The sequence below is a fragment of the Sarcophilus harrisii genome, chromosome 1 (assembly GCF_902635505.1).
Source record: "Sarcophilus harrisii chromosome 1, mSarHar1.11, whole genome shotgun sequence".
NCBI classification, from domain to species: Eukaryota; Metazoa; Chordata; class Mammalia; order Dasyuromorphia; family Dasyuridae; genus Sarcophilus; species Sarcophilus harrisii.
In genome coordinates, this window is record NC_045426.1 from 497,787,427 (window position 1) to 497,812,941 (window position 25,515).

At 34.8% G+C, this 25,515-nt stretch overlaps 1 protein-coding gene across 1 annotated transcript; it reads left to right on the forward strand.

The window, feature by feature from the left end:
- LOC100920097 (myosin regulatory light chain 12B) lies at positions 1-25,088 on the forward strand. Its single transcript, XM_031946594.1, has 4 exons — positions 1-125; positions 9,798-9,996; positions 15,237-15,398; positions 24,720-25,088. Exons 2-4 carry the CDS (start codon positions 9,813-9,815, stop codon positions 24,890-24,892), a joined length of 519 nt encoding a protein of 172 aa, XP_031802454.1. The 5' UTR covers positions 1-125; positions 9,798-9,812; the 3' UTR covers positions 24,893-25,088.
- Positions 25,089-25,515: the final 427 nt, after the last annotated feature.

Genomic DNA, 25,515 nt, shown 5'->3' on the forward strand with positions numbered 1-25,515 from the left:
CCCCGGCGGCTTTCCTGCGGAGGGGGCGCACTGGTTGCTGTCACCTCGGAGCAGCGGCGGCTCGGCCTCTGTTCTCGCACAGGAGGGAAAATCCTAAATTTCTTTCCGTTTTTTTGCGGCTGCGGGTGAGTGGCTCCGGAGCCTTTAGAGCATGACACCTTCCGCTTCTCGGTCCCCCCCCAGCCCCCCAGCGCAGCTTCCGGACGAGCCCCGCCCCGGCAGGCAGCCGTTGTGGGGGAGGGAAAGTGGCGCTGACGAGCGCCCGGGATGGGGGGGGGGGGGGGGCAGGCGGGAGATGGTCCGGGAATCTTCCCCAAATGACAAGGGAGGGGAATTGAGAAGGAGGCGAGGAGGCAAAGAGTGGGGTCTGCGGTCGGTGGTTCTCCTCTCCTTGCGGGGCTTCCCTGGGAAGGGCGGGGCGGGAGCGGGAGATGAGAGTGTGGGATGGGAAAAGGGATCGAGTCCGGGATTGCTGCTCTCGGACCCACCCTGGAAACCTTGGTGGGGTGGGGCGGGGGGGGGCGGGGCGGAGGGGGGGAGAAGGAAAAGGGAGACATTTGAGATACCCAGCCTTGGGGGGCCCGGCTGCCTCCGAACCAACCATTCGGACTCGTAAGGGCACAGTCGTTGGCGGCTCCGGAGGCTGGCCAGCAGCCTCAGGTGTGCACAGCTTGTACCAAAGGGAAGAGGGAAGTGATCTCTGAGCGTCCCCGTCTCCCAGGGTTTGGAAGCATGAGCTTATATCTGTATGTCTGTATGCACGCAGGTATATGTGTATGTTATATACATATTATATGATGTATAATATTTATAATCTATAATATGATGCATAATTTATATGTAATAATTAATATATAATGATGTATAATTTCTATCATATATAATAATATATAATGATGTATAATTTATACCACATATAATAATTAATATAAAATATGCATAATTTTTATATAATAATTAATATATAATGATGTATAATTTCTATCATATATAATAATTAATATATAATGATGTATAATTTATACCACATATAATAATTAATATATAATATGATGTATAATTTATACCACATATAATAATCAATATATAATATGATGTATAATTTATATCATATATGATAATATATAATATGATGTATAATTTATATCATATATAATGATTCATATATAATATGATGTATAATTTATATAATATATATGATGTATGATTTATATCATATATAATAATTAATATGTAATATGACATATTTTATATAAAATAAAAATTTTAACTTTTTAAAAATTACAGCTTTTTAACTAAAATTTTTAAATTAAAAATATAATTAAATGGCCATATTTATAATTTCTCTTTCATCGACGCTTATTTTCATGAGGAAACTGAGTCCCCAAAAGGGGAAAAAAATTTTTCAAAACCATATAGATAGTAAATAGTGTAAATAGTAGAACACAATATTCCATCTCTTACCTCCCAGAATTTGCATAGCAATATTTGGCCTTTTTCAAAATTTTTCAATCCATTCTGTAACTTAGTTCACAATGTGTCTTACATTTACTATACTCTTTCCTTCCTTTATATATATATATATATTATATACTTATTATATATGTTTATATATCATATTATATATTATAAATATATATAATATATTATATATAATAGTCACATTCTTATACATAAAAACAATAGTTGAAAAACATGACAGTTTTTAAAAAATGAAGACACAACTCTTTGGATTTGGATGTTATTAGGGAAAAGTAAAGGAGTAAATAGGGTTTGACGAGAGTTGATAGGTTTTTTTAAAATCCCCCAAAGAGAGTTTAAACTGGATATAGAAAGCATTAAGAGGCTGTTGTCAATTCTCAAAGAGGAATAGCATAAGGAAGACCATTTTAGTTAAGTTTGGCAGCATTTAGGTAGGATGTATTGGGAGGGAGAAGAGAGATAAAGATCAGTCTGTTATAATTATAGAATGTACACTGTAGAATTTAAGAGCTGTAAAGGATCTTATCTACACCCCCCTCCCCCCTTTATAGATAAAGAAACTAGAGCATAGAGTGATAAGACTTTTGAAACATGACCCAGCTACCAAGTAGTAAAGCAAGGTGCTCTGTCTCCAGATTCCAATGCTGTATTTCTGGTATGGTATGCCTTTTTTTTTTTTTTTTTTTTTTTTTTTTTTAAGTGCAGTCCTTTTGTTTTACAGGGGAAGGCACCTGGCAGCTTAAGAAACTTGTAGTCATGTAAGGAATTTTAGGGCCCTCAAATATTTCAGCAAGTTGGATAGCTTTTTGATTGTCTAGGAAAAATAGACGGGCGGCTGTTTGGTCCAAGGCAAAACTGAAGTAAACATTTTAGTGATTCCAGCCCTTTTTTTCTATACCTTTCTCCTGTAAACTTGAGTTTTAGTGTAATTTTGTTTCCAAGGTGGGAAGGGTGTTTAAGGCTCAGTTTTAGAAGTTATGGGGGAAAGTAACAATGCCTCCCAGTTACAGTTTTCTTTTGGGACCAGCTTTCTTCCTCTATCCTCCTTCCTCTATCCTTTCCCTACTGAACCAAAAATTTTGTTTTGTCTTCCCTTCCTCTCAATTTTTAGAGGGTAGGATCTAACTAAAGTAAAATAATAGATGGCATATTTTATAGGGCTGTAAGTTTTGCCACTGGCCTTAGTTGGAGTCGCTCTTTCTCCTTACAATGTAATGATCATGCTTTTGTCCCTCGGGTCATCCACCTCTTCACAGTTTTGCCTAGGAATACATAGTTGTTACTAAGATACAAAACTCCTCCTGTGCTTTTTCAGTGCCTTTTTTCCATGATTGGAATGTATTCATTCCTTATTTATTTCTCTTCTAATCTCTAATTTTCTTCAAGATACAATTTACATATCACTTTTGGAAAAGCCTTTCCTAATTTCCTTCAACCTTCCTAATTACTTTTTTAAATTATTATTTATTATGTTACAAAGAATTAAAAGCCAGAGGTTTGTATTTGATCCTTTGGGTATTAGGGAACTACTGGAGTTTATAAAGTAGGGGAGTTATATGGTTAAGACTAATCATTTAGGATAATTGCATATCATAAATAGCTAATTAATGTGAGATTCATGAATAGTAATGTATTTCATTAAATGTGTTAGATCCACTTTGTTGTACATTTTATTTGATTATAACACAATTCTCTTTGTGAACAGAATTTATAATCTATTGCTCTCTTAATGTGATCAGGTGCTGGTAACTTAGTCTTTAATACTGTAGTAAGGAGTGGAAATAAAGAGAAAATGGGGACTGTAGTAAACCTTTCAAAGAATTGACAGAAAAATTGACATTCTTTATTTTCCTCAGTTTCACCCATATTCAAAGTTTTAGCTGAGAGCATTGTTTCTTTTGGTTCTCTTTATTCTGTGTTGCTGTCTAGGAAACCTCATTCTCTTAAATGGAGTTATCTATCATTTCTTTACTCATCTGAACTCAATTTTTCATGTTTTCAAACCACTTAAATGAGAAACATTGTGAACTCATGGAAAGAGCACGAGATGTTAGAGTTAGAGAATCTGGGTTTAGATTCTTTCTCTGTTTCCTGTGCCATGTGTCTTTGAGCAGCATTTCATTTTTTGGCTTCATTTGTTTCCTTTACAAAATGAGGATATTGATGTAAATGTTCACAAAGGCCTTTTTCATATTTTAATCCTAAAATGCTATGTGCTATTGTTGCCTCAGATTTATCATGTTTAAAATAGTTGGTTTTACCACATTTAAAATAGTTGTTTTCCCCACATTTCTTCTCTTTCCATCTTACTTCTAATGCCCCTCCTTCAAAAAAAGAAAACCTTTTTTTTTTTTTTTTTTTTTTAAATCACTCTTATTTTTCTCAGGATCTCTATTTTGTCAGCAAGTAACACAGTGCCTGGCATATAATTACAATATTATTTCCATCCTTATATATGCAAAGCACATAAAACATGGATAAGTGTTTTCTTTAAATTCAGTCATTCAAGAACAAAAGACCAAGAAAAATCAAACCAACCTCTGGAAGACTGTGCAGAAAGTGCTAAAAGAATTATGCTGTCCTGAGGTTATGGAATAGTTGCAAGGAGAAGCTAAATTTTATTTTTGATTTTTGGAAGATAGAAGAGAAAAGAGGGTGAACCAATAATGTGCTTTGTAAGTGCTTAGAATTCAAAGATATAAAGTGAGTATTTCTTTTCAAGGAGTTTATAATGCACAAATATATACCATAAATATATTTTTAAATTGTGGAAAGTAAATTCCTCATGGTAAATTGGGGGATTAGGAAAGCCTCTTATGGTAAGCAATTTCTAGCTAAATTTTGAAAAAGGCCAAATATTGCTATGCAAATTCTGGGAGGTAAGAGATGGAATATTATATATGGGCTACAGCAAAGTATACATTATGAGAGGGAGATTAATACAAACTCAATTTGGAAAGTTGGATTGGAGCCATATTATAAAGAATTTTTAAGTACTTAGCAAAAAAGTTTGTATTTTATCCTTTGGGCAATTGGGAATCAGTGATATAGCTAAACCTATGCTTTAGTAATATCAATTGACAGCTGTATTTAGGATGGACAGTAAAGAGGAAAGGCTTGAAGTTGTTGGACCAATTAGGAGGCATAGTTGCACAGTTGAGATTTGTTAAGGACTTCAGCTGGAGTAGAGAAATTGGGTAGATGGGGAAAATGTTAAAGTTGAAAAGACAACATTTGACAGCTGATTGGAAATTAAGGCTGAGGGGGAAAGTAAGGCATTGAGAATGAATCTGAAGTTTCAAACATGGGTTACTTGTCAGAAATAGAATTAAGAAGAGCACTGGATTTGTGGAAATATGAAAGAGTTCTGTTTTGGTCATGTTGGTTGAGATGTCTATGAGGCATTCAGGTAAGTTGATTTTTTTGGGACTGGATTTCTGGAGAGAAATGAGGGCATGCCTGTGGAACTTGATGAGATCACTAAGGAGGAAGTAATATAAAGAAAAAAGGGCCTTGGGATGTAGCCCTGGGAGACACCTATTTATAGTGGCAAGACTTAGATGATTGATTAAGTCATCAGAGATTTAAGAAGGAATGGTCAGGAGAAACACCAAAATAAAACAGTGTCAGAAAACCCCAAAAAGGAAATCATCTTCCTTGGAGGAAGTCCATTTATTGAAGATTGGGAGATCCAGCAAAGGAAGGCAAATTCATTCACCAGGAAGCAGTTAAAAGGAAGGAAAGAGTATAGTAAATGTAAGACACATTGTGAACTAAGTTATAGAATGGATTGAAAAACTATAGAAAGGGATAAAAGAGGAGAGGAATCAAAAATTAATCCAAGAATTCTAGGTTACAAGGAGAAAATTGCTTTCCACATTAAGTTCATTGTTATTTGATGAAGAAACAAATATCTTTTGGTTTTACCCACTTATGTAGGTAATTCCTTTGTTGTTCAGTCGTGTTTGCCTCTATGTGATTCCATTTGGGATTTCCGTGGCAAACATACTAGAGTACTTTTCCATTTCCTTCTCCTGCTTATTTTACAGGTGAGAAAACTTGAGTCAAACAGGATTAAATGACTTGCTTAGGATCACACAACTATTAAGCATCTGAGGCTAGATATAAATTTCACAAAGAAGAGTCTTTTTGACTCCTTGCTGGTGCTCTATCCTCTAGACTACCTAGTTGTCCTATAATTCCAATGATTTAAAAAGTAGATTGGATGTTTAGCTAAAAGAAGGCTTTTTGTATGGAAGCACCGGCATAGCTAATCAGATGATTAAAGGACCTTAATGACTTAAGAATTCTCCTCCAATAAGGGGAGATTAGGATAAAGAAGCAATGACATAATTTATTCTATGGTCACCTTTCCCACCAAAAAGTCACACAAACCAGATTCAGCTTACAATTTTTGATTATGAAAGAATATGTTAAAATTGCAGTGGATCTGTTACATGAATACAGAGCAGATCACTTAATAAATGTTAAACCACACATTTTGATGTTCCCCTGGATTAAAAATGTACCAAACTGCCATACTTTTTGGAGACTATTTATTGTATTGGGTCTTGAATTCATGGTTAAGACTAGCCCAGCCCCGCCCCCCCCCCATGTAGAAACTTGATTAAATAGTATTACCAAGAGAATATATCATATGACAACTGTTATGCACCTAGCCTTTGTACATTATTTGAAATCTCTTTGCTTACCTTCACCCTGAATTAAGTGGTATTTAGTTACTCCAACATCAGCAGACCATTTTGTTGGTTAGCATTTTTTCTTAAAATTCAAAGTGCCTGAGAGAAACATCTATACAAAGGTTTAGAACTGGTGACAAAGCAGAAATGGGATAAAAGAATTAAGATGCTTAGATTTGTTTCTTAAAAATCTCTTTTGGCTCCAGCTAAAATTTCTGAATTAAAGGATCTTTAGGACTAATTACAATGCTATTCAAACTAATTTTTCTTTTTTCTTATTCTCTTTAATATATCTGATTGGAAAACACTTGATCTCAGATTCTCTCTGGTCTTTGGCAGGATGCTTTTCCACTTTTCAGCTAATAAAAATATACGTGATAATTTTATAGTAAAACTTAATTTTATCTAACTTAACATTTTAAAATATTTAGTTACATTAGAGAGAGTGGGATAGATCTTTATAACAAAACTCTTTCCAAAGGATAAGGATATTTACATTATCGGTTTGTCTAAAGACTTCATAATGAACTTTTCTTTATTCACCTATTATTGTGCCAGTTTCCTTTTATTGTTCTACCTCAGTTTCCCTAAATTGTTCTGCCTCAGTTTCTTGAATTGTTCTGCCTCAATCCCCCTGGTTGCAACCCCCCTTCCTGACTATTAGGACTGAGATAATTAGGGCTTTAGAAATCTGGCATTCCAAAAGATAAAACTCCAGATGTCCTATCTCAGATACCTAATTGTATCCTTTATCTTCTAAGTTCCAGACTTTCTGTTTCTAATTAACTACTCCCAGTTTATCAGAATTTATGATCCTACCCCTAACCTGACAGAACCAAAATGATGGTCCCTTCTTGGAAATTCCAGTTCTCAGTGTTCTGACTCTGTCCTTGCCTTTGTCTACCTAGATTGCTTAGAGCCACTTATATAAAAACCATTGGAATCTCACATTCGATGCTGCTGAATACTTTCAGACATCAGCCCTGGGACCAAAATGAATCCTTTGGTCCCAGAAAATCTCTTCCTCTCAGAAGTCCAAATAAAATATTAAAAACTCTAAACTCTGTCTTGGCTCAGTTTCTCTGTCATTACACAATGTATGTGCATCAAAAATGTACTCCATTATTTCAGTGCATTTTAAATAGAAAACTATATTTTTCGATTCTATGCAGTTCTTGGTCTTATGTTCCTGTAATTACAGGATACCTACCCAATGTGTGAACTAGGAGAGTCATAAGAATACTCCTAGATTCATGTTAGAACTAGATGCTTGTAATTGCAAATTTTTGATAGCCAGATCCAGAACAGAAGGAACAGTGAGCAGTGCTAGAGAATATAGAAATAGAATCTTTGAGTTGGAATGGAATTCCTCGTTTTAAAGATGATGAAATGGACTGGGGGGAAAGGGGGATTAAATGATTTGTTCAAAGTCACGTGGGTAGTGGCAGAGCCAGGAGCCAGAACTCAGTTCTACCCAAATGTGTTAGAAGACTTGTTCTAGCTCTCTTGACCTGTGCAACTTTTGAACTATCCATCTGTTATTCTTCTTGCTTATCTGATTAGCCCACTTCTTTTTCTTAAATATTTTAAAGCAACATCTTCTAATTTAATAATATTCAATATAAATTATTTGATTGTATTTCTAAAATTTATAAGGATGTAATTTGTGGATGTTATGCCCTCATTAAAAGAAAACTAGCATTTTATTCTTCATTTAATCATCTCAGATTTAGGAAGATAAAGTGAAACTCTGTTATGGGGATGGGAACTGGACCTCTCATTTCATTGTTGTAGAGAACTCCCAGGTGAGGAAACCTCTCCAGCAATGCAAGTAAGCACCTTTCTTTACGTCAAAGATACTTGCCATTTCCTTCTCCAGTTGGAAACTGAAGCAAACAGGGTGAAGTAACCTTTCCAGGATCCCACAGCTAGTAAGTGTCTAAGGCCAGATTTGAATTCAGGAAGATGAAACTTCTCGACTCCAGGCCTGGTACTCTATCCACTTGATGGAGTATCCAACTGCCCCTTGCCAGAGTTCCAAAAGATAAAGTGAATTGCCTAGAATTTATACAGCTAGTTTTTGTCAGAAGCAGTACTTGGGTCTTCTTGGGTCTGAAACAGGCTTCTATCCACTGTGCCAGGTTGCCTCTCAGCTCTATTTCAACCAAAGTTAAATCAAGTAACTCTTATCCCACCTCAGGTGCAATAATTACATGCAACTTTTCTGTTATGATATTATCATTATAATATAACATTAACATTTAAAAGTTGCTTATGGTTTTTAGGTCATTTAATTGAAAAGAATGGAAAACCTTTGTTTATAGTTTTTTTTTTTTTTAATTGACATAATATATTGAATTTTCATAGAAATCTAAGTTTTTGGAACTGTATGGGACTTTGGGAATATTACTGCTGTGACTGCTTATGTGCAGAGCAAAGAGAGGCAGAGTTAAATGAGACAGGGTCTCTGCTCTTCTGGATACATAATAAACCTTCTTTTTCAGAAATGAGGAATGAGGCCCAAAGTAGGGAAGTGGTTTATCCAGTGATAGCTACAAGCATTTATTAAGCATTTATGCTAATCTTGTACTAGAGGATTGAAAGAAAGGCAAAAATTAGTCCCTACTTTCCTGGAGCATACATTCTAGTTGGGGAAACAACATGTGGATAACAAGGTATGGACAAAATATATCCAGAATAGATGGAACAGTAACCTGAAATGGGAGACATTAGCATCTGGGAAGACCAAAACAGGCCCACAAAAGATAGTTTTGAGCTGAATCTTAAAGGTGGAGGCAAGGGAGTACAGCCATTGCAAAAGCAAGAAAAACGGAGGAATTGCAAGTAGTAGAACAGTATAGCTGAATCTTGTGAGATCAAGTAAAATAAAATATAGGAAGGGACCATGTTATATGAAAATGCCAGAGCAGTAGGTAATAGGAAACCACTGGAGCTTACTAAAAGGATAACATAGTCAGACCAACACTTAAGAAAAATCATCTTGGCAGCTGTTTGGAGGACAGATTGGATGGGAGTGAATTAAGACAGGGAGACCAATTAAAAAGCCATTTGCACTAGTCTAAATAAGCAGTGATGTGACGATATGAGGGAAAGGAAGGTAACATGAGAACTGTTATGAAGGTTGAAATGAAAAGATTTGGCAACAGATTGGATATGTGGGGTAAGTTAAAGAGTTGACTATTAACACTGAGGTTAGCATAGGCAATTGGAAGGCTAAGACTTCCTTGTTAGTAACATGGAAATTCAGAAGTTGATAGATCTTGTTAGATGCAAGTACTTATTTCTAAAAATTGCTACTTCTAAGGTATGATGTCAGATCTGTGTCATAAGTCATAATGGGATTTTTATTGAATTTTTTAAAATGATATACCTATTAAAATTTTATCTAGCATAAGTTAGAAGGAAAAATGAAAAAATCTATTTCTTAAACTATATGTGTTTTTTGGAGCTATTTAATTTTCATCTTACAGTTATGATTTATTTTGCAATTACCTTTACTCTGTAAATAGCAACTCTTCAATGAGGTTTTTCCGTTTGCTAATTTTCAATGCTATCAATTTTGCTTTACTTAATAAATTTCCCTTTCTCTTCTAGAATCCACTAGCCAACATGTCGAGCAAAAAGGCAAAGACGAAGACCACAAAGAAGCGTCCTCAACGAGCAACTTCTAATGTATTTGCTATGTTTGACCAGTCACAGATTCAAGAATTCAAGGAAGCTTTTAACATGATTGATCAAAACAGAGATGGTTTCATTGACAAAGAAGATTTGCATGATATGCTTGCTTCCTTAGGTAAGTTTTAGGGCCCCATTTTTTTTTTTCCTGGAAAAACACTTTTAGAATCAAAGGGATCACAAGTATACCTCCTATTCGGTTAAGGAAGATGCTTGTAATTGCTAATTTGTGATAGCCTGACTGAGAACAAAACAATAAGAAGGGCTAGAGAACATAAAAGTATAGAATCTTTGAGTTGGAATGGACTTTTGAAGTCTTTAAGTTCGATATCTTTACTTTAAAAGATGATGAAATGGAATCCAGAAAAAAAAAAATTAAGTGACTGGTCTAAGACAAGGAAAAGCAATCAAAACATGTCATCCTAAGTTCATAGGGAAAAGGACTGAATTAATTAAGTAAGAGTTAACTACTTGAGAAGTTGAACCTGTCTTAAGACTAATACAAAGAGATTTCTAAGGGTGGAAATACAAATTGATTCCATACCTAGATTTCAGTAGCAAAAGGCCAAGAACAGGAGTTTACCTAGAACAGAGATTCTTAAACTCTTTTTTAAAGACCCCTTTTATGGTCTGAGGAAGCCTCTGGATGCTTCCTCAGAAAAATGTTTTTAAATATAAAAATACAATTTGTATGATTACAAAGGAAACCTACTAAAATACAGTTATGACAGTACTTAATTTTTAAAAAAAAAATCAGACCTTAAGCTAAGAACCCTTGAACTAAATAGAAGGGACTAAATTAAGGCAAAGAGTAGTAGGTTAATATCCTAGCTTAAGATAAGTGAGTAGACCAAGCATGGTTTTTGAATATGCAGAGATTAGCAGTAATTTCCACCCATGCCTTCCATTTCTTCTTTGCCAATCCTAGAGGAGGACACTAGTCTCCTAATGGGGCCTTAGCCCTTGATCCCAGCCTTTGACTGGAATATGTAGCTATCATTGGTTAGAGTTCTTAGTTTGATCCAGTCATAAACTTGTTTGTGAGATGCTAAGCATAGGCCTCTTAGGTTTCCCCAAGCCCTGATCTTCCTTAGAAACAGTTTTAGGAACCTGAGTCCTATCAAGGAGTAAGTATGCCTGTTCACAGAGAAGCAGTCAGTCTGAGATCCCCTAAAGTCCAGATGGTGGCATTTTATCTTCCCACCACTTCGAGGGCCACTTGGTGAAAATCTGTTAGTAACTTCTGTGAAACCTCAGATGGTTATTTAGTTACCTAGTAATAAGGGTACTAAGGGTCATCTCCTGCCCATCACTTGCACTTTCGTAAAAACACCCCACCAAAAACCTATTAGGGTAAAGTCTGAAGGGGAACTTTGGAGAGAACCATTCATCACTTTTGTACATGAGCATCTCCTTTTGATATGAATTATCATTACTATTATTATTTATTTATTTTTGCTGAGGCAATTGGGGTTAAGTGACTTGCCCAGGGTCACACAGCTAGGAAGTGTTAAGTGTCAGAGGCCAGATTTGAACTCGGTCCTCCTAACTTCAGGGCTGGTACTCTATCCACTGTGCCACCTAGCTGTACCTTGATATGCATTATTTATGGATCAGTTTTTACTCTGGTAAGTCCTAGCTCTTCTTGGTTTATATGAAATAATGCTTTATTCACTTATTTGTATATTCTATGAAATGTGAGACTGGGCAACAAAGGGTCAAGTGTTATACAAAGAACTTAAGTAATAGGTAACTTAAGTTACTTAAGAACTTAAGTAACAGGCAAGGAAACTACTAATAAGACTGGAGCTTGATACTATAGCCTAGAATTATATGCAGAATTACTGTATGCAGAGACACTCTTCTTTTGCCCAGAGCCAAAACGTCGTCATATGGGCTGATCTAGCAGATCTGAGTGGGAAACAGTTTCTGGGAACAATGCAGAGTCTTAACAAAAAGAAAGAACAACTAGCTTAAAGATATCAGGCTGCCTGGAAGAGCAGTTTAGATCAGAAGCTTGGGTTATGCCAGTAGAACAAGGCAAAGAGGATGGATATATATATATATAATTTTATTTTTAATTTATTTGTTTTAATACACATTGCTTGATGAATCATGTTGGGATAGAAAAATCAGAACAAAAGGGAAAACTTTGGGAGAGGGGAAAAACAAAAACAAAAAAGAAGTGAACATAGCATGTGTTGATTTACATTCAATCTCCATAATTCTTTTTCTGGATACAGATGACATTTTATGTCCAAAGTCCATTGGGATTCCTTTGATCACTGAATCATTGAGAAGAACCAAATCTTTCATAGTTAATCATGCTGGCTGCTGTTGTGTACAATGTATTTCTAATTCTGCTTGTTTTGCTCAGCATCAGTTCATGTAAATCTTTCCAAGCTTTTCTAAAATCAGCTTGTTTGTCACTTTTTATACAACTAAATAATACTCTATTACCTTCATCTCCCAATTGATGGATCTCTACTTGTCTTCCAATTCTTTGTTACCACAAAAAGAGCTTGCACATGTGGGTCCTTTTTAGGGTCTAATTTTTTGAAGGAGAAAAAAGTATAGAGAATATCTCTATAACTAGAAATGTGTCAGAGCACTAAAACAAGAAACCTGAATGTTATTCTGGACTCTATGAATGAATCCTATATTCTGTATGTCTAATGAATTTTATAATAAAAGATATACAGAGGGACAACTAGGAGATATGGTAAATAATTTAACACCAATCTCTTAAGAGCCTTATACATTCATGGCTTTTTGTTTGTTTTTTCTTTTTAAACAAATATAATGGTCAGTGTTCTTAAAGAAGACCTAGTTAGTGTAGTAATTTTTTGCATTCTAAATGGCTGGTAAATTGTGGCATTTTAGATGATTCATTTCAGAAAAGAGATGCTAAGGAGAATCAAGAGGTAAGCATTTCCAAGGCTGACCTCTAAAAAAAGAAATGCTTGGTTTATTTCTTTAAAAAGGTAAGACTAGGGCAGACACAGGAAACACATTTTAGGTGACCCCAATTTATGTCATAGAGTTGTGGCATATAGTGAAATCATTTTTTCTTTTAAAATCATTTTCTGATTTCATTTACTTCCTGACTTAGTCTGAGCTCTTTGGTTAGTCATATAAGTCATGAACTCCATAATGGAGACTGTGAACTGACCCAAGAAGCATATGACCAGCTAGTCACAGGATGACTTGGAGGGTGGGCTCTGCATCCTAAGGTAGTAGTGACTGACCTATGGGAAAGAGCCTCCTTGTTTTTCTTTTAGACTGGGAGGAGTAAATTTCATAGTGTTTTTTTTTTTTGTGTGTGTGTGTGTGTGTGTGTGTGTGTGTGTGTGTGTACATATATAAATTAGGGTATTTACTCAACCCTTTTCTCACTAGAGATGTGCAATCAAAAAAATTTGGAGATTACTGATCTAAAAAAAATGACCACAGCCAGCCATCTCTACTGTATGCCAATACCTGCCACCCACAAGGTAGATAAGCCATCCAGAGGGGGAGACAGGAGATAAACCACCATTACCACATTGGTCATTTTCTTCTCCCATACCCTGATGGAGACTGCCCTGGACCCTGACCCTAAAAGCCTTGGGATTGATATTGTGCCCCCAATCATCACACCTGCTTTTAAATCAGCCCCCAAATCATCTTTGAAGGTCCAGGGCATTGGCTGGCCAGTTGCCAGTAGTGGATGGGCAGATAGCTACAGGAGACCTGGGAGTAGGAGAACATAGTAGATCGTTGGTTTTCCTCCCAACCACCCACTTTTATATCTTTTGTCTGGGAAGCCCAGGACCTTCAACTCAAAAGCCTTTGGAAAAGCATATGTGTGCTTCCTTCTGGCTCACTACCCTCAGCCCTCACCCTAGAATCCAATCCTTATAGAAAAGATGTAGCCTTGCAACTACTTGGCTCCTACAGGTAGTGCTATGAGTATATTTATTGACGACCCAGAAAAGAAAGTTCTTGGCAGTATCAGCTTGATAACTATCAGAAACTGAAAATTTTTATGAATGGAAAAGACATATTAAAAGATATATTACTATCTATTTTGCTGCTGTACTCTGAAGACCATAGTAACTTTTCATATGTATTGTCTCCTCCATTAGAATTTGAGGTCTCTTCAAGTCATCTTTTCTGTTTGTATCCCTAGCACTTAACACAGGAATTTGAATATAATAAACATTTGATAAATGCTTTATTCTTTCATCAATCATTCTTTCTTTGCCTCGTAGTTTTCATTTCTACCTCTGTACTGCCTAAATCTCTTCTATAAAGATGCTTGTCTTTCCATTCTTTAAAAAAAACCATCAAACTTCCCCTCCCATATTCCTTCTTTTTTACTGCCATATTTCTAGATAAAGTAATCTACATTCACAACATTCACTTCCTTACTGTCCACCTTATTCCTAATGTCTTGTGATAATTTCTTCCCTCCCTTAGAATCTGTCTAAACTGCTTTCTCTGAGATCACCAACAATCTTCCACTTGCTAAATGAATCCTCAAATTTTGAACATTCTGAAAACCAGATCACTTTTTGCTATCAAGATAACTTCCATAGTATCAAGAGACTTCTATCACAGGTTGCAGTTTTTGTAGGAAGCCAAAAGTCTCCTTGTGTCTATAGAACTAGAGTTGGAAACTTCCCTCAAAACTATGTGTCTTGAAGAGATATTTCTCAGGTGGAACTCAAAATGCATTTTCCCATAGAAATAATGAGAAATTAAAATAATTCAGACCCTTTTATGGGCGAATGTAAACAATATTTTTTATATTCTTTTGCCTGAGAAAATGTGTGTTCCAATAATTGATTTGTTAGCAGACTTGGAAAATAATCCATTTGGAAGGTAGAGACTAACTATAAAATAATGATTATAACTTATATTAACATACTATCTTATGGTTTCAAAACACTTAAATATGCATCATCTCACCTAATTGTCACAACAACTTTAAGAATTTGTGCCAATAATATTCTTCCCTAGTTTAAAGATGAAGAAATTCATTTTTAGAGAGATTTGTGGTTTTCCAAGTGGTTAACCAGATTGATTGAGATTGTAATTCAAAATTTTCTGATTCTCAAACCAATTCTTTTCCTTCTATTTCATATGCAAATGAGTATACAGCAGTTCTGGATTTAAACATGCTTTCATGTTGATTGTTACTATTCTTATTCTTTACTCAGTAATTTTTGGTTTAATTTACATTCTAAGCTTTAATATTATGATATTACATATCGAATAATAATTTAGTATAGTAAAGTAATGATTATTATTCTACTAGAAATAATTTGCATCACAGTTACTAACCTTAATTTTGTTCCATGTGAATTCTTTTAGGGAAGAATCCAACTGATGCATACTTAGATGCTATGATGAATGAGGCTCCAGGTCCAATAAACTTCACTATGTTTCTTACTATGTTTGGTGAGAAATTAAATGGAACAGATCCAGAAGATGTGATTCGAAATGCTTTTGCTTGCTTTGATGAAGAAGCAACAGGTGAGTCTAAATTAAGATGTGTCTAACTAATAATGTTAATGTGAAATTTACCTAGACCTTCAACCACAGTAAAACCGAAGATTCTGGTTGCAGAACTAGCCTTCTCAAATAGTTGACAGCAGGAATTAAAATCTTAATTTGTTTGACTTTATAAAACTTGTCAAAAAAAGATCATTTTTAACTGTGAGTTCATATCCACATCTGTTATTTTATTGATAATAGGTACAGCTTCTACCAACACAGTTACCCTCTTATATAATGGATGATCTTTAAGAGTTAATAATGTGCCAGAAAAAAAATCTGGCCTCTTGTTGATGGCATTAGTTTCTCCTGGACTTCTGTGTAATTCTACCTCTTTAGCTCCCAACTGTGGAAATTACTCAGGATTATGCAATATGTTCCAAGCATTAATAGCTTAAAATTGTGATAAGATTTTTGGAACATCCTGTATATCCAACCTTAGCCTCTCCTTTGAGTTCCATTCTCTCATCACCAGCTGTCTACTGAACATTTCAAACTAGATGTCCCATACGCATCTCACATGTATCCAAAAAAAAGAATTCTTTATCTTTCTCTTCAAATCCATATCCTTATCTGAAGTTACTTATTTCAGTAGAGTTACAGCCCCATAATCATTTTAAGTTTACAATCTTAGAGCCATCCTAACTCCACAGTCTCTCTTATCCTATGTATCTAATCATTTACCAACTTTTGGGATTTCTGCTTCTGCGACCTCTTTCTATATTCAGTTTCTCACACAGACACCATCCTAGTGCATACCTTCCTCATTTCATTCCTGGATTATTGCAGTACCTTCCTAAAAGGTCTCTGTCTCCCAATTCTTCCCACTCCAACATTTACATAACTACTAAAATGATATTCCTAAAGCATAGGTCTCACTATATCACTCATCTACTTAATACAATCTAGTTGCTCACTATAATTTCTAGAATCAAATAAAAACTCTTCTTTACAACTTTATTCCTAACTACCTTTCCAGTCTTAATATACTTTCCTTCCCTCATGCACTCTGTGATCCATTCAGACCAACCTTTTTCATACTCTTTACACACATTACATTTCCTTGCGTTTGGCTATTCCCCATGATTTCTATATACTCATTTGTACATGTTGCTTTCCCTTATAGAAGATAAGTTCCTTTAAGTCCAGTACTATTTCATTTTTGTCTTTATATCACTACTTGCCTAGCATAGTATCTGGAACACAGTAGGTGCTTATTTTATTTTATTTGCTTTATAAATGTTTCTTAATTATTGGTTGATTGAATGGTCTTTGACTTATAGACAGTTGACCAATATTGGAAGCCTTTCAAGCTTAGAAGGAATAGCTGAAGATTATCATTTTTTTCTGGCATAACCTCTGAGAATCCAAGGTCATTAGTGTTCAAAGGAGGAATCAAAAGCGGCCTTAGTGAATTTCCTATTAAAAGTTACATAAGATCCTATTTAGCATAAAACAGAGAATTGTTGAATTGAGTAAACTTCATGAATCTGATTCCTGGCTGCCCATATTTTTAATTGTATTCACCTCTCAGCTAAAAGTAACTTCTACTTTCTTCAGTCCGCATTTGTTTATGCCATTGTATCGCAAACACACTTCTCTTTATTTTTCATCTTCTCCAGGCCAAGTTCCATTATGTAATTTTGGGCTAGTCATTTAATAAGCTTTACTATGTTCTGTGTACTTTACTAAGTTCTAGGGATTTAAAAATAAAAATGAAACAATTTCTGCTCTCAGAGAGCTTATATACTATTAAGGAAAATATAAATATATGCAAAAATAAATATGAGGTAATTTTACAAGAAAAACCACTAGAAGCTGGGAGAAATCTTGAAAAAAATCTCATATAGAAAGTAGCAGTTGAGCTGGACTTTATTTTTATTTATTATTATTATTATTATTATTTTGCAATTTTGCTTTTTTTATTAAAGCTTTTCTATTTTCAAAACATATTTGTGGATAATTTTTCAGCATTAATCTTTGCAAAACCCTGTGTAACAATTTTCCCTCCCCTTCCTCCACCTCCTCTCTTAGATGGCAAGTAATCCAATATATGTTAAATTCAATATACATACATATTTATACAGTTATCTTGCTGCACAAGAAAAATCAAATCAAACAAAAAAATGAAAAAGAAAATAAAATGCAAGCAAACAAAAAAAGAGTGAAAATGCTATGTTGTGAACCACACTCAGTTCCTACACTCCTCTTTCTGGGTGTAGATGGCTCTCTTTATAACACAAAATCATTGGAACTGGTCTGAATCATCTCATTGTTGAAGAGAGCCACATCCATCAGAATTGATCATTGTATAATCTTGTTGCTGTGTATGATAATCTGCTGGTTCTGCTCATTCCACTTTAGCATCAGTTCATGTAAGTCTCTTCAGGCCTCTTTGAAATCATCCTGCTAATCATTTCTTATGGAACAATAATATTCCACAATATTTATATATCATAACTTATGCAGCCCTTCTCCAACTGATGGGTTTCTTCTCAGTTTCCAGTTTCTTGCCACTACAAACAGAGCTGCCACAAACATTTTTCACACGTGGGTCCCTTTCCCTCTTTTAAGATCTTTGGGATATAAGCCCAGTAAAAAAAACTGCTGGATCAAAGGGTATGCACAATTTGATAACTATTGGGTCATAATTCCAAATTGTTGAGCTGAATTTTAAAGGAAGCAAGGGATTCTGGGAAGTGGACATGGGGAGAGTATATAGTCCAGGAATAGGAACTACTTTTACAGAAGCAGAGATGTGAGATTGACTGTTGTGAAAAGCTTGTTTGGTTGGACCACAAACCATATAAAGAGGATTATTATATAATAAGACTGGAAGGGTAGGTTGGAGCCAGCTGGGAAAAGACTTTGAATATTAAATAAGGAGACTCTATTTTATCCTAAAGATAAGAGGGGAAAACTATAGAGTTTAGTAAGCAGAGAACTTATGTAGTTGGATTTTTGTTTTAGGAATATCACTTTGATAGCTAAGTGGAAGGTGAATTGGAGAGGGGAAAGCCTTAAAGCAGGGACACTTATTTTACAGGGCATTACGAGAATCCAGGTACCAGATGACTATAGCTGTACTAAGATGTAGTCTTGTGAATGGCAAAAAGGAGATAAATTTGAGAGATGTGAAAGTAAAATTGGCAAGACTTGGCAATTGAGTACATAGATGAGGTGATTGAGAATGAGGAATTAAAGTTGGCACAAAGGTTATGATTTAAATGACTAGAAGAATAATAGTTTCCTTGGTTTAAAAAAAAAAGGAAGTTCAGAAGTAGGTACAAAGGGAAAAATAAAGTTCTTTTAAAAATATCTTTAGTTTAAAATGCCTATAGAACATCCAATTTGAAATGTTTAATAAGTAGTTACTGACGAACAACTGGAGCTCAGGACTGATTCTGTGTGTGTGTGTGTGTGTGTGTAGATAGATTGACATATAAGAATGGATAGATATAGATAGATCTGGTAGTAGAGATAGATAGTTTTGTGAGCCATTGGCATAGAGATGATAATTAAATCCACAGTAACTAATGAGATTATCAAGAATGAGGGTTTAGTTTAACAGCATGCTCCAGGACAGTGTTGAGAAACCAGTCAGTCACCAATCAAGCATTTGTAAGCTCACTTAATGTGAGCCAGGCACTGAGTTAGGTGCCATGAATAAAATGAAAGGTAAACAGGATCTGCTCTTGAGCATTTTAATGAGAGAAACAACATATAAATAATGAAGTATATTTAAAGTAAATGTAGAGAAAATGGAAGGTTGTTTTAAAAGGCATTACCAGTAGGAGGATGGGAAAAGGCCTCCTGCAGAAGATGAAACTTAAACCAGAAGAATTATGTAAGGATAGAGGAAATTGCAGGCCTGAGGGACCAGACATGGACAGAGGCAGAATGATGCAGTGTTGTGTTTAAGGAACAGCAAGAAGATCTGTGTGGTTGGATTGTAGAGAGAATAGAGGGAAATGTAAAGGGGGATAAAATTAGAAAAGAGCCCTATTAAGAGCTGAAAGTGACAAACTGGATTTTCATTTTTATCCTGGTAATACCGGTACCCAGAAGTAATAGGAAGCCACTAGAGTTTGTTGCATAGGGAAGTGGTGATGATGATGAAAAACTAGAAGGAAAATAAACAGATGAAGAAGTATGGCTCAGAAAAGATTATTAGATTTAGGATTTAAGAAATTGTGGTAACTTTAGAGAGCAGTTTAAGTTGCTTCTAACCTAAGCATGAGGTTAGAAGCCTGATAGCACAGTTTAGAAGAAAGAAAGGAAAGGTGATAGAGTTAGTAAATATAAACAAGTTTTTTCTAGGAGTCCGGAAGAAAAGGGGAGCATAGGATCACAGGTCTAGTAAAAGGTTTTATTGTTTCTAAGGATGGAGAAAACTTGTTTAAAGACAATAGGAAAAGAACCAGTAGATGGGGTGAAGTTAAAGATTAGAAAAAAGAGGAAATGTAATTGTCATTCTTCTAGATAAAATGAAAGGAGGTGGAATCAAAGGACCATTTAGGAAATTGACTTTAGCAAAGAAAAGGGCCATCTCATTACCAGCGACTTGAGAAAAGGGAGAGAGAGAAGGAGTGAGTTAGGGGTTAAAAAGAGAGAAGAAGATGCTCAAGTTGAATGCCAGTTTTTTTTGTTAAGTTAAAAACTAATTCATCTGCTGTGCATGTGAGGAGAATGGAGACATGTGGGACACTTGGAGAGGAGGTTTGGAATAGCTTCTGTGAGTAGTGAGGTAAATATGAAGGAATAAAAGAGTTAACTTTCTCTGGTGAGAGGGTTAGTGAAGGTAATGACAATGCTGAATGGATGGCCAAGAACACACTATCTGAGAGATGGTGTGCCAGATGAGAGAGGAAGAATCCAAAATGAAGGGAATTTTATTCATTATGGAAAAGGAATGCCATTGAGCACAGAGGGTGACTAGAGTTGAAGTAGAGTATGAGTAATATAGCATTGAGAGGATAAAAGAAGAGAAAAAAGAAAAAGAATTTGGAAGTAGTTTATTCCTAGGCTGCTATAATTAAGTAATGCAAGGATAAGAAGAAGAATAACTGGTGCAAGTTTGCTAGTCATGGGGTAGACGTTTTCTTCCTCATCGGTCTCCTTATTATCGTTTCTAGCAGATGATTCTCAAATCTATTTATCCAGCCCTAATGTTTCTGCTGATTTCCAGTCTCATGTCTCCAGTTACCTATTGAATATCTCCATTTGAAGGTTCTGTGGGAATGTTAAATTCAATGTATCTAGAACTGAACCCATTATATTTCCTTCCCAAATCTCCTCCTTCATAGCTTTCTTATTACTGTTGAGGGTACCACCATTCTCCCAGTCTTCCAGGCTCAAAACCAATTTATCATCTTGTGTTCCTCACCAGTAATACTCTGGAGAAAAGTAGGATGGTGCCAAATTATGGAGGGCTTAATTTCTGAGCAAAGGAGTTTGAGATTTAATTGGTAATTATTGGGGAGCCCCTGAAGACTTTTGTGCATTCTGGAAAGTAATTTAAAGCTGTGCCCCAAAAGATATTAAACCCCACAGTCCTTCAGTGCAGCAAAATAAGTGGGATAACATGACAGACATAATGAAGTCATATCAAAGAGTAAGTTTGAAGAACACCTGGAAAAAATGGACTTTGTTTTGGACATGTTGAAATGGAGATGCAAATGGAACATCCAGAGGCAGCTAATGGGGCAGTGATTAGTGCTGAGCCTGGAATCAGGAAGATTCTTGTTCATGAGTTCAAATCCACCCTCACACACTTACTAGCTGTGTGACTCTGGGCAAGTCACTTAATCTTATTTGCCTCAGTTACTTATCTGTAAAAATGAAGGAAATGGCAAGCCACTCCTGAAAAATGACTCAATAACAATAGGTAGAACATCCACATGAAGAGGACCTCTAAGAGCTGGAGATAAATCTGGGATGTCAGAGAAATGTCAGAACTTTGGTCAGAACCAAAGTTAAAAGTTTAAAAATTGCTTAAAAGATGGTAACTGAATCTATGAATGAATGGAATTAACAAGGGAAACAGTATAGGGATAGGGGAAAAGCCATAAGGTCAAGAGTTGAGGAACACTTGAATAAGGAGTTTAGAAGAGAATGAGAAATATCATCTCTGGATATAGGAAGAATGGCTAGGAAAGCACCAGAAGAATGTAATGTCTTTGAAGGTAAAGGAGGAAGAGATGATGTAATAGAAAATAAAAGATGGTAGCACTCATGTCATAGGCTGCAGAGAAGTAAAAGAGCATGAGGACTGAAAAAAGCTTTATTAAGTTTGCCAATTAGGAAGTGATGTTTGAAAAAGAAAATAATTTCATTAGAGTGGTGGAACTAAAAGCTAAATTGCAAAGAATTGAAAAAACAGGTAAATAGAGGTGTAAGTATGAGAGTAAGTGAAAGCATTGGGTATGTAGATCACTGCTAACCTTTTTGGCAAAATTAAAGGTAGGAGAAAAATAAAACTATTACTAAAGGAGATAGATAGGTCCCTGAGTAGGGAGGAGTTTTGAGAATAGAAATTTTGTTGAATACAGTTTGTTGAGACAATTCTTGTTCTCTTGAACATATTAACATTCCAGTTATGGTATTTTATGCTAATCCAATAACTCCTTTTATAATTTGGCAATGGATTTATATCATTGAGCTTAATTTTTTTGGCTTCTTCTGTTGGGAAACTGTACTTCTAAAAGCTGATATCCCTTCCTCCTACCCCCACTCCCCCTAGAGATGTAGAGTATTATTCAGATCTTCCTCTAACTTCCTGAGCAGCCCTCACTCAAATGATTGATTTTTCAGTTTCCTGTTTCTTGAATGTTTTATGTTTTCAGTTTAACAAAGACTTTTAATAGTTCATCTCTCATAGAAAGAGGGAGAGTGTTGACCTATTAAATTGAACAATGTATATGTGTTTTTTCTTTTCTTTTGGACTTTCAGTTATTGTTTTAACCATGATAATCTGTATTCCTTATCAAAACAACTTACCTGCAAATTATTGCTGTGTATTTATCTATATGGTGCAGATACTTTTCTCTTTCACTGTTAGGTGACTTTTCATATTGAAGGTTGCATGTCACTTGGGTTAGTTATTGTTATCTTTTATTTTGAGATTTTAACACAATTTCTACTTTACTCAACCAAATTTAAAGACATGATAAAATTAGTTGCCAGCTGCTTTTTTAAAATGGGCCAGAATGCAATAGAAATGAGACTAACAATTATATCTATCTATAATTGTCAAGAAAAATTTTTACACAATTTATATTATAGCTTTACAAGTTCATTATAACATTTGAAACAAATATAATATCCATTAACTAATGTCTCAGAATAAGGGAAGTTTTATTGCTTGATGAAATTAGTATTTTTGTTCCAAGTCTAAAAACTAAGGACTGATATTTCAGAATATTGTAATACCAAGGTCTTTTTGTTTTATTTTGTGCTTCTAAGAAAATGCCTGCAGTAGTGTATAATTGCCTTTAATATCTTGTTAGGTATTGAACTTTTTTATTACTGCTTTTATTACATTCAGTTTCTGATATATCCCCCTTCTTCCTCCCCTGCCTAGTGAACTTTCCTTTGTAACACAAGTTTAAAAAGAAAAAAGACATTTCTTTAAAATCAACACATCCATTACTACATTTGACAGAATATGCAGTATTCCATATCCATAGTCCTCCACTTGTGCAGCAGCTGGGGAAGATGCACTCAACTTTACATAATAATAAAAGCAAATAAACACAATTTACAATTTTGAAATACAATTCAGCACACATTTAAATGCCTACTATGTTCCAGGCATTATAAAGAAAAAATAATTTCTACATGTATGTGCATAAAAGATTATTTCTTATGTCTCTGCTTCTGCTTTTTTGTTCATGTAAAGATTTGTGTCAAAATCATAGTTTTAGAGTTAAAAGGTACTTTAGAAAACATCGAGTCCAATCTTTGTCTTCCCCCAATCTCTATTTTGTTTTATTTATTTTTTTGTGAGGCAGTCGGAGTTAAGTGGCTTATCCCTGGTCACACTAATAAAAACTGTCGAGTGTCTTAGGTTGTCAAGTGACTTAGTCAGGTCCTCCTGACTTTAGGGTCAATGCTTGTTGTGCCTCATTGCTCAGAACCCTTTCCTTTTTTACTTCAAAGCTGATGGCCAATCTAATTCAGTTTGGCTCTCTCTATATACATTTTTCTTTTTACATGTATAGTCATAGAGTTTGGTAGGTCTGGTTTTCTTCTCTTCTCATATCTTCGACCTTTGCAAGTTTCTTTATATTCTGCATATTTATCATTTTAATGGCATTTTAATATCCCTGAATACCAAGATTTTTAATCTTAATTGTTCACCAACCATTGTATAGTTTGATTTTCAGTTCTTTGCACTTACAAATAGTACTAATATGTTTGTATTGACAAACTTCCCCCCCCCCCCCCCCTTACAATAACTATTAAAGTATAATTCTAATGGTGGGTTAAATGGTTAAAACCTGCAATTATTTTTATGAATACTTGTTATATGCTGTCAGATTGTCCTCTATAAATTTGATACTACTTTTGCAATTCTATATGCTTGCTTCTTCAAACTCTTTTGCTTTGATTTTTGCCATAAGTTGTTTTTGTATGTGTCAATTTAATGGAAGTAAAGGATCTCAATTGTTTCTTTTCATTTCTCTGAGGTTATTAGTAAAGTGGTTGAAGATTTTTCAGCTTTGTTTACAGTAGTTGTATCCTCTTAAAAATTCTTTTGTTCATATCGTTTGAACAATGTTTCAGTCCATTGGTTGTTGAGTTTTTTCCATCAATTTTCTAATCTGTGCTTTATAGTTCAGGGTTGAAATTTTAATCTCACTATAAGCCATTATTACACTTAATTTTTTATCAATATTTTTTATCAATATTTCATCTATCATTACCCAAATATGGTATGTTTTTAGATAATGATAAATATTGGCAAAAATAATTAGAAGTCATTGAAAGAATTACTTTTATAAATAGATAATTAATTTCAGAGGCTCAAAAAAAAAAGTGATGAACTAAAGTAATTCCTTGCTTCAGTTCTTAATTTTACTCTTGTAGATGACAGTCTTATTTGTGGCTATAGCTATAGTTTTCTCTTTTAATTCCCTTATCTATAAATGAGTTTAGATAATCTCTGAAATTCCCTTTCATTCAGTTTATTGATCCTATGGTATTTGGGAAATGTTGCAATGTTTAAGACAGTGAAAGTTGCAGGAAGATTCAGAAAAATACTTATTCTGTCAAACTGACTTCTTTTCTTCTTTATAGGCACCATTCAGGAAGATTACCTGAGAGAGCTACTGACAACAATGGGGGACCGATTTACAGATGAAGAAGTAGATGAGCTGTATAGAGAAGCTCCTATTGACAAAAAGGGAAATTTCAATTATATTGAGTTCACACGCATTCTAAAACATGGAGCAAAAGACAAAGATGACTGAAAGGAATCTCACATCTCTCAGTTATTCCTATTTTACTTATGTTTCATTCCTAAGACTCCTTTTTTTTCTGATAGAACCTGCTACATACACTTAGCTTTATAGCCTTAGCTTTTCCTTATGTATTTATTCTAGACCCTTCTACCATAATGTGTTTGTGTAATCAGACTGGAAATGGGGATGATGTTGTAAATTGTTTTGAAAAGAGTTTGAGAATTAAAAAAAAAAAAATCAATGAATGTGAAAGCCCAGAAAAAAAGAATTTCAATATTTCTGGTTTTGCTGGATTTTTACATTTTTATAATATAAATGTTATTTTGAAATAAAGATTATGTCAATTCAGAGTAAAATATCATGGCAAGTTAAACATACATATGAGGTTTTTTGGAATTATTTTTGGGAGATTTTCAACTTTACATGGTTCAAATCACATGATCAAGCTGGTTTGCCAATGTGAATATTGAACAATGTATATCTGGACATTAAATATTTAACATTAATGTGAAGTAAAAAACTGTTATGCCTACTTGGACTTTTGTCATGTTTTTAGTAAGTTAAGAATTATAGATTATTATATGATTAGTTAAATGCTTCAGAAGATTTTTTTTTTTAACATTTTACCATTA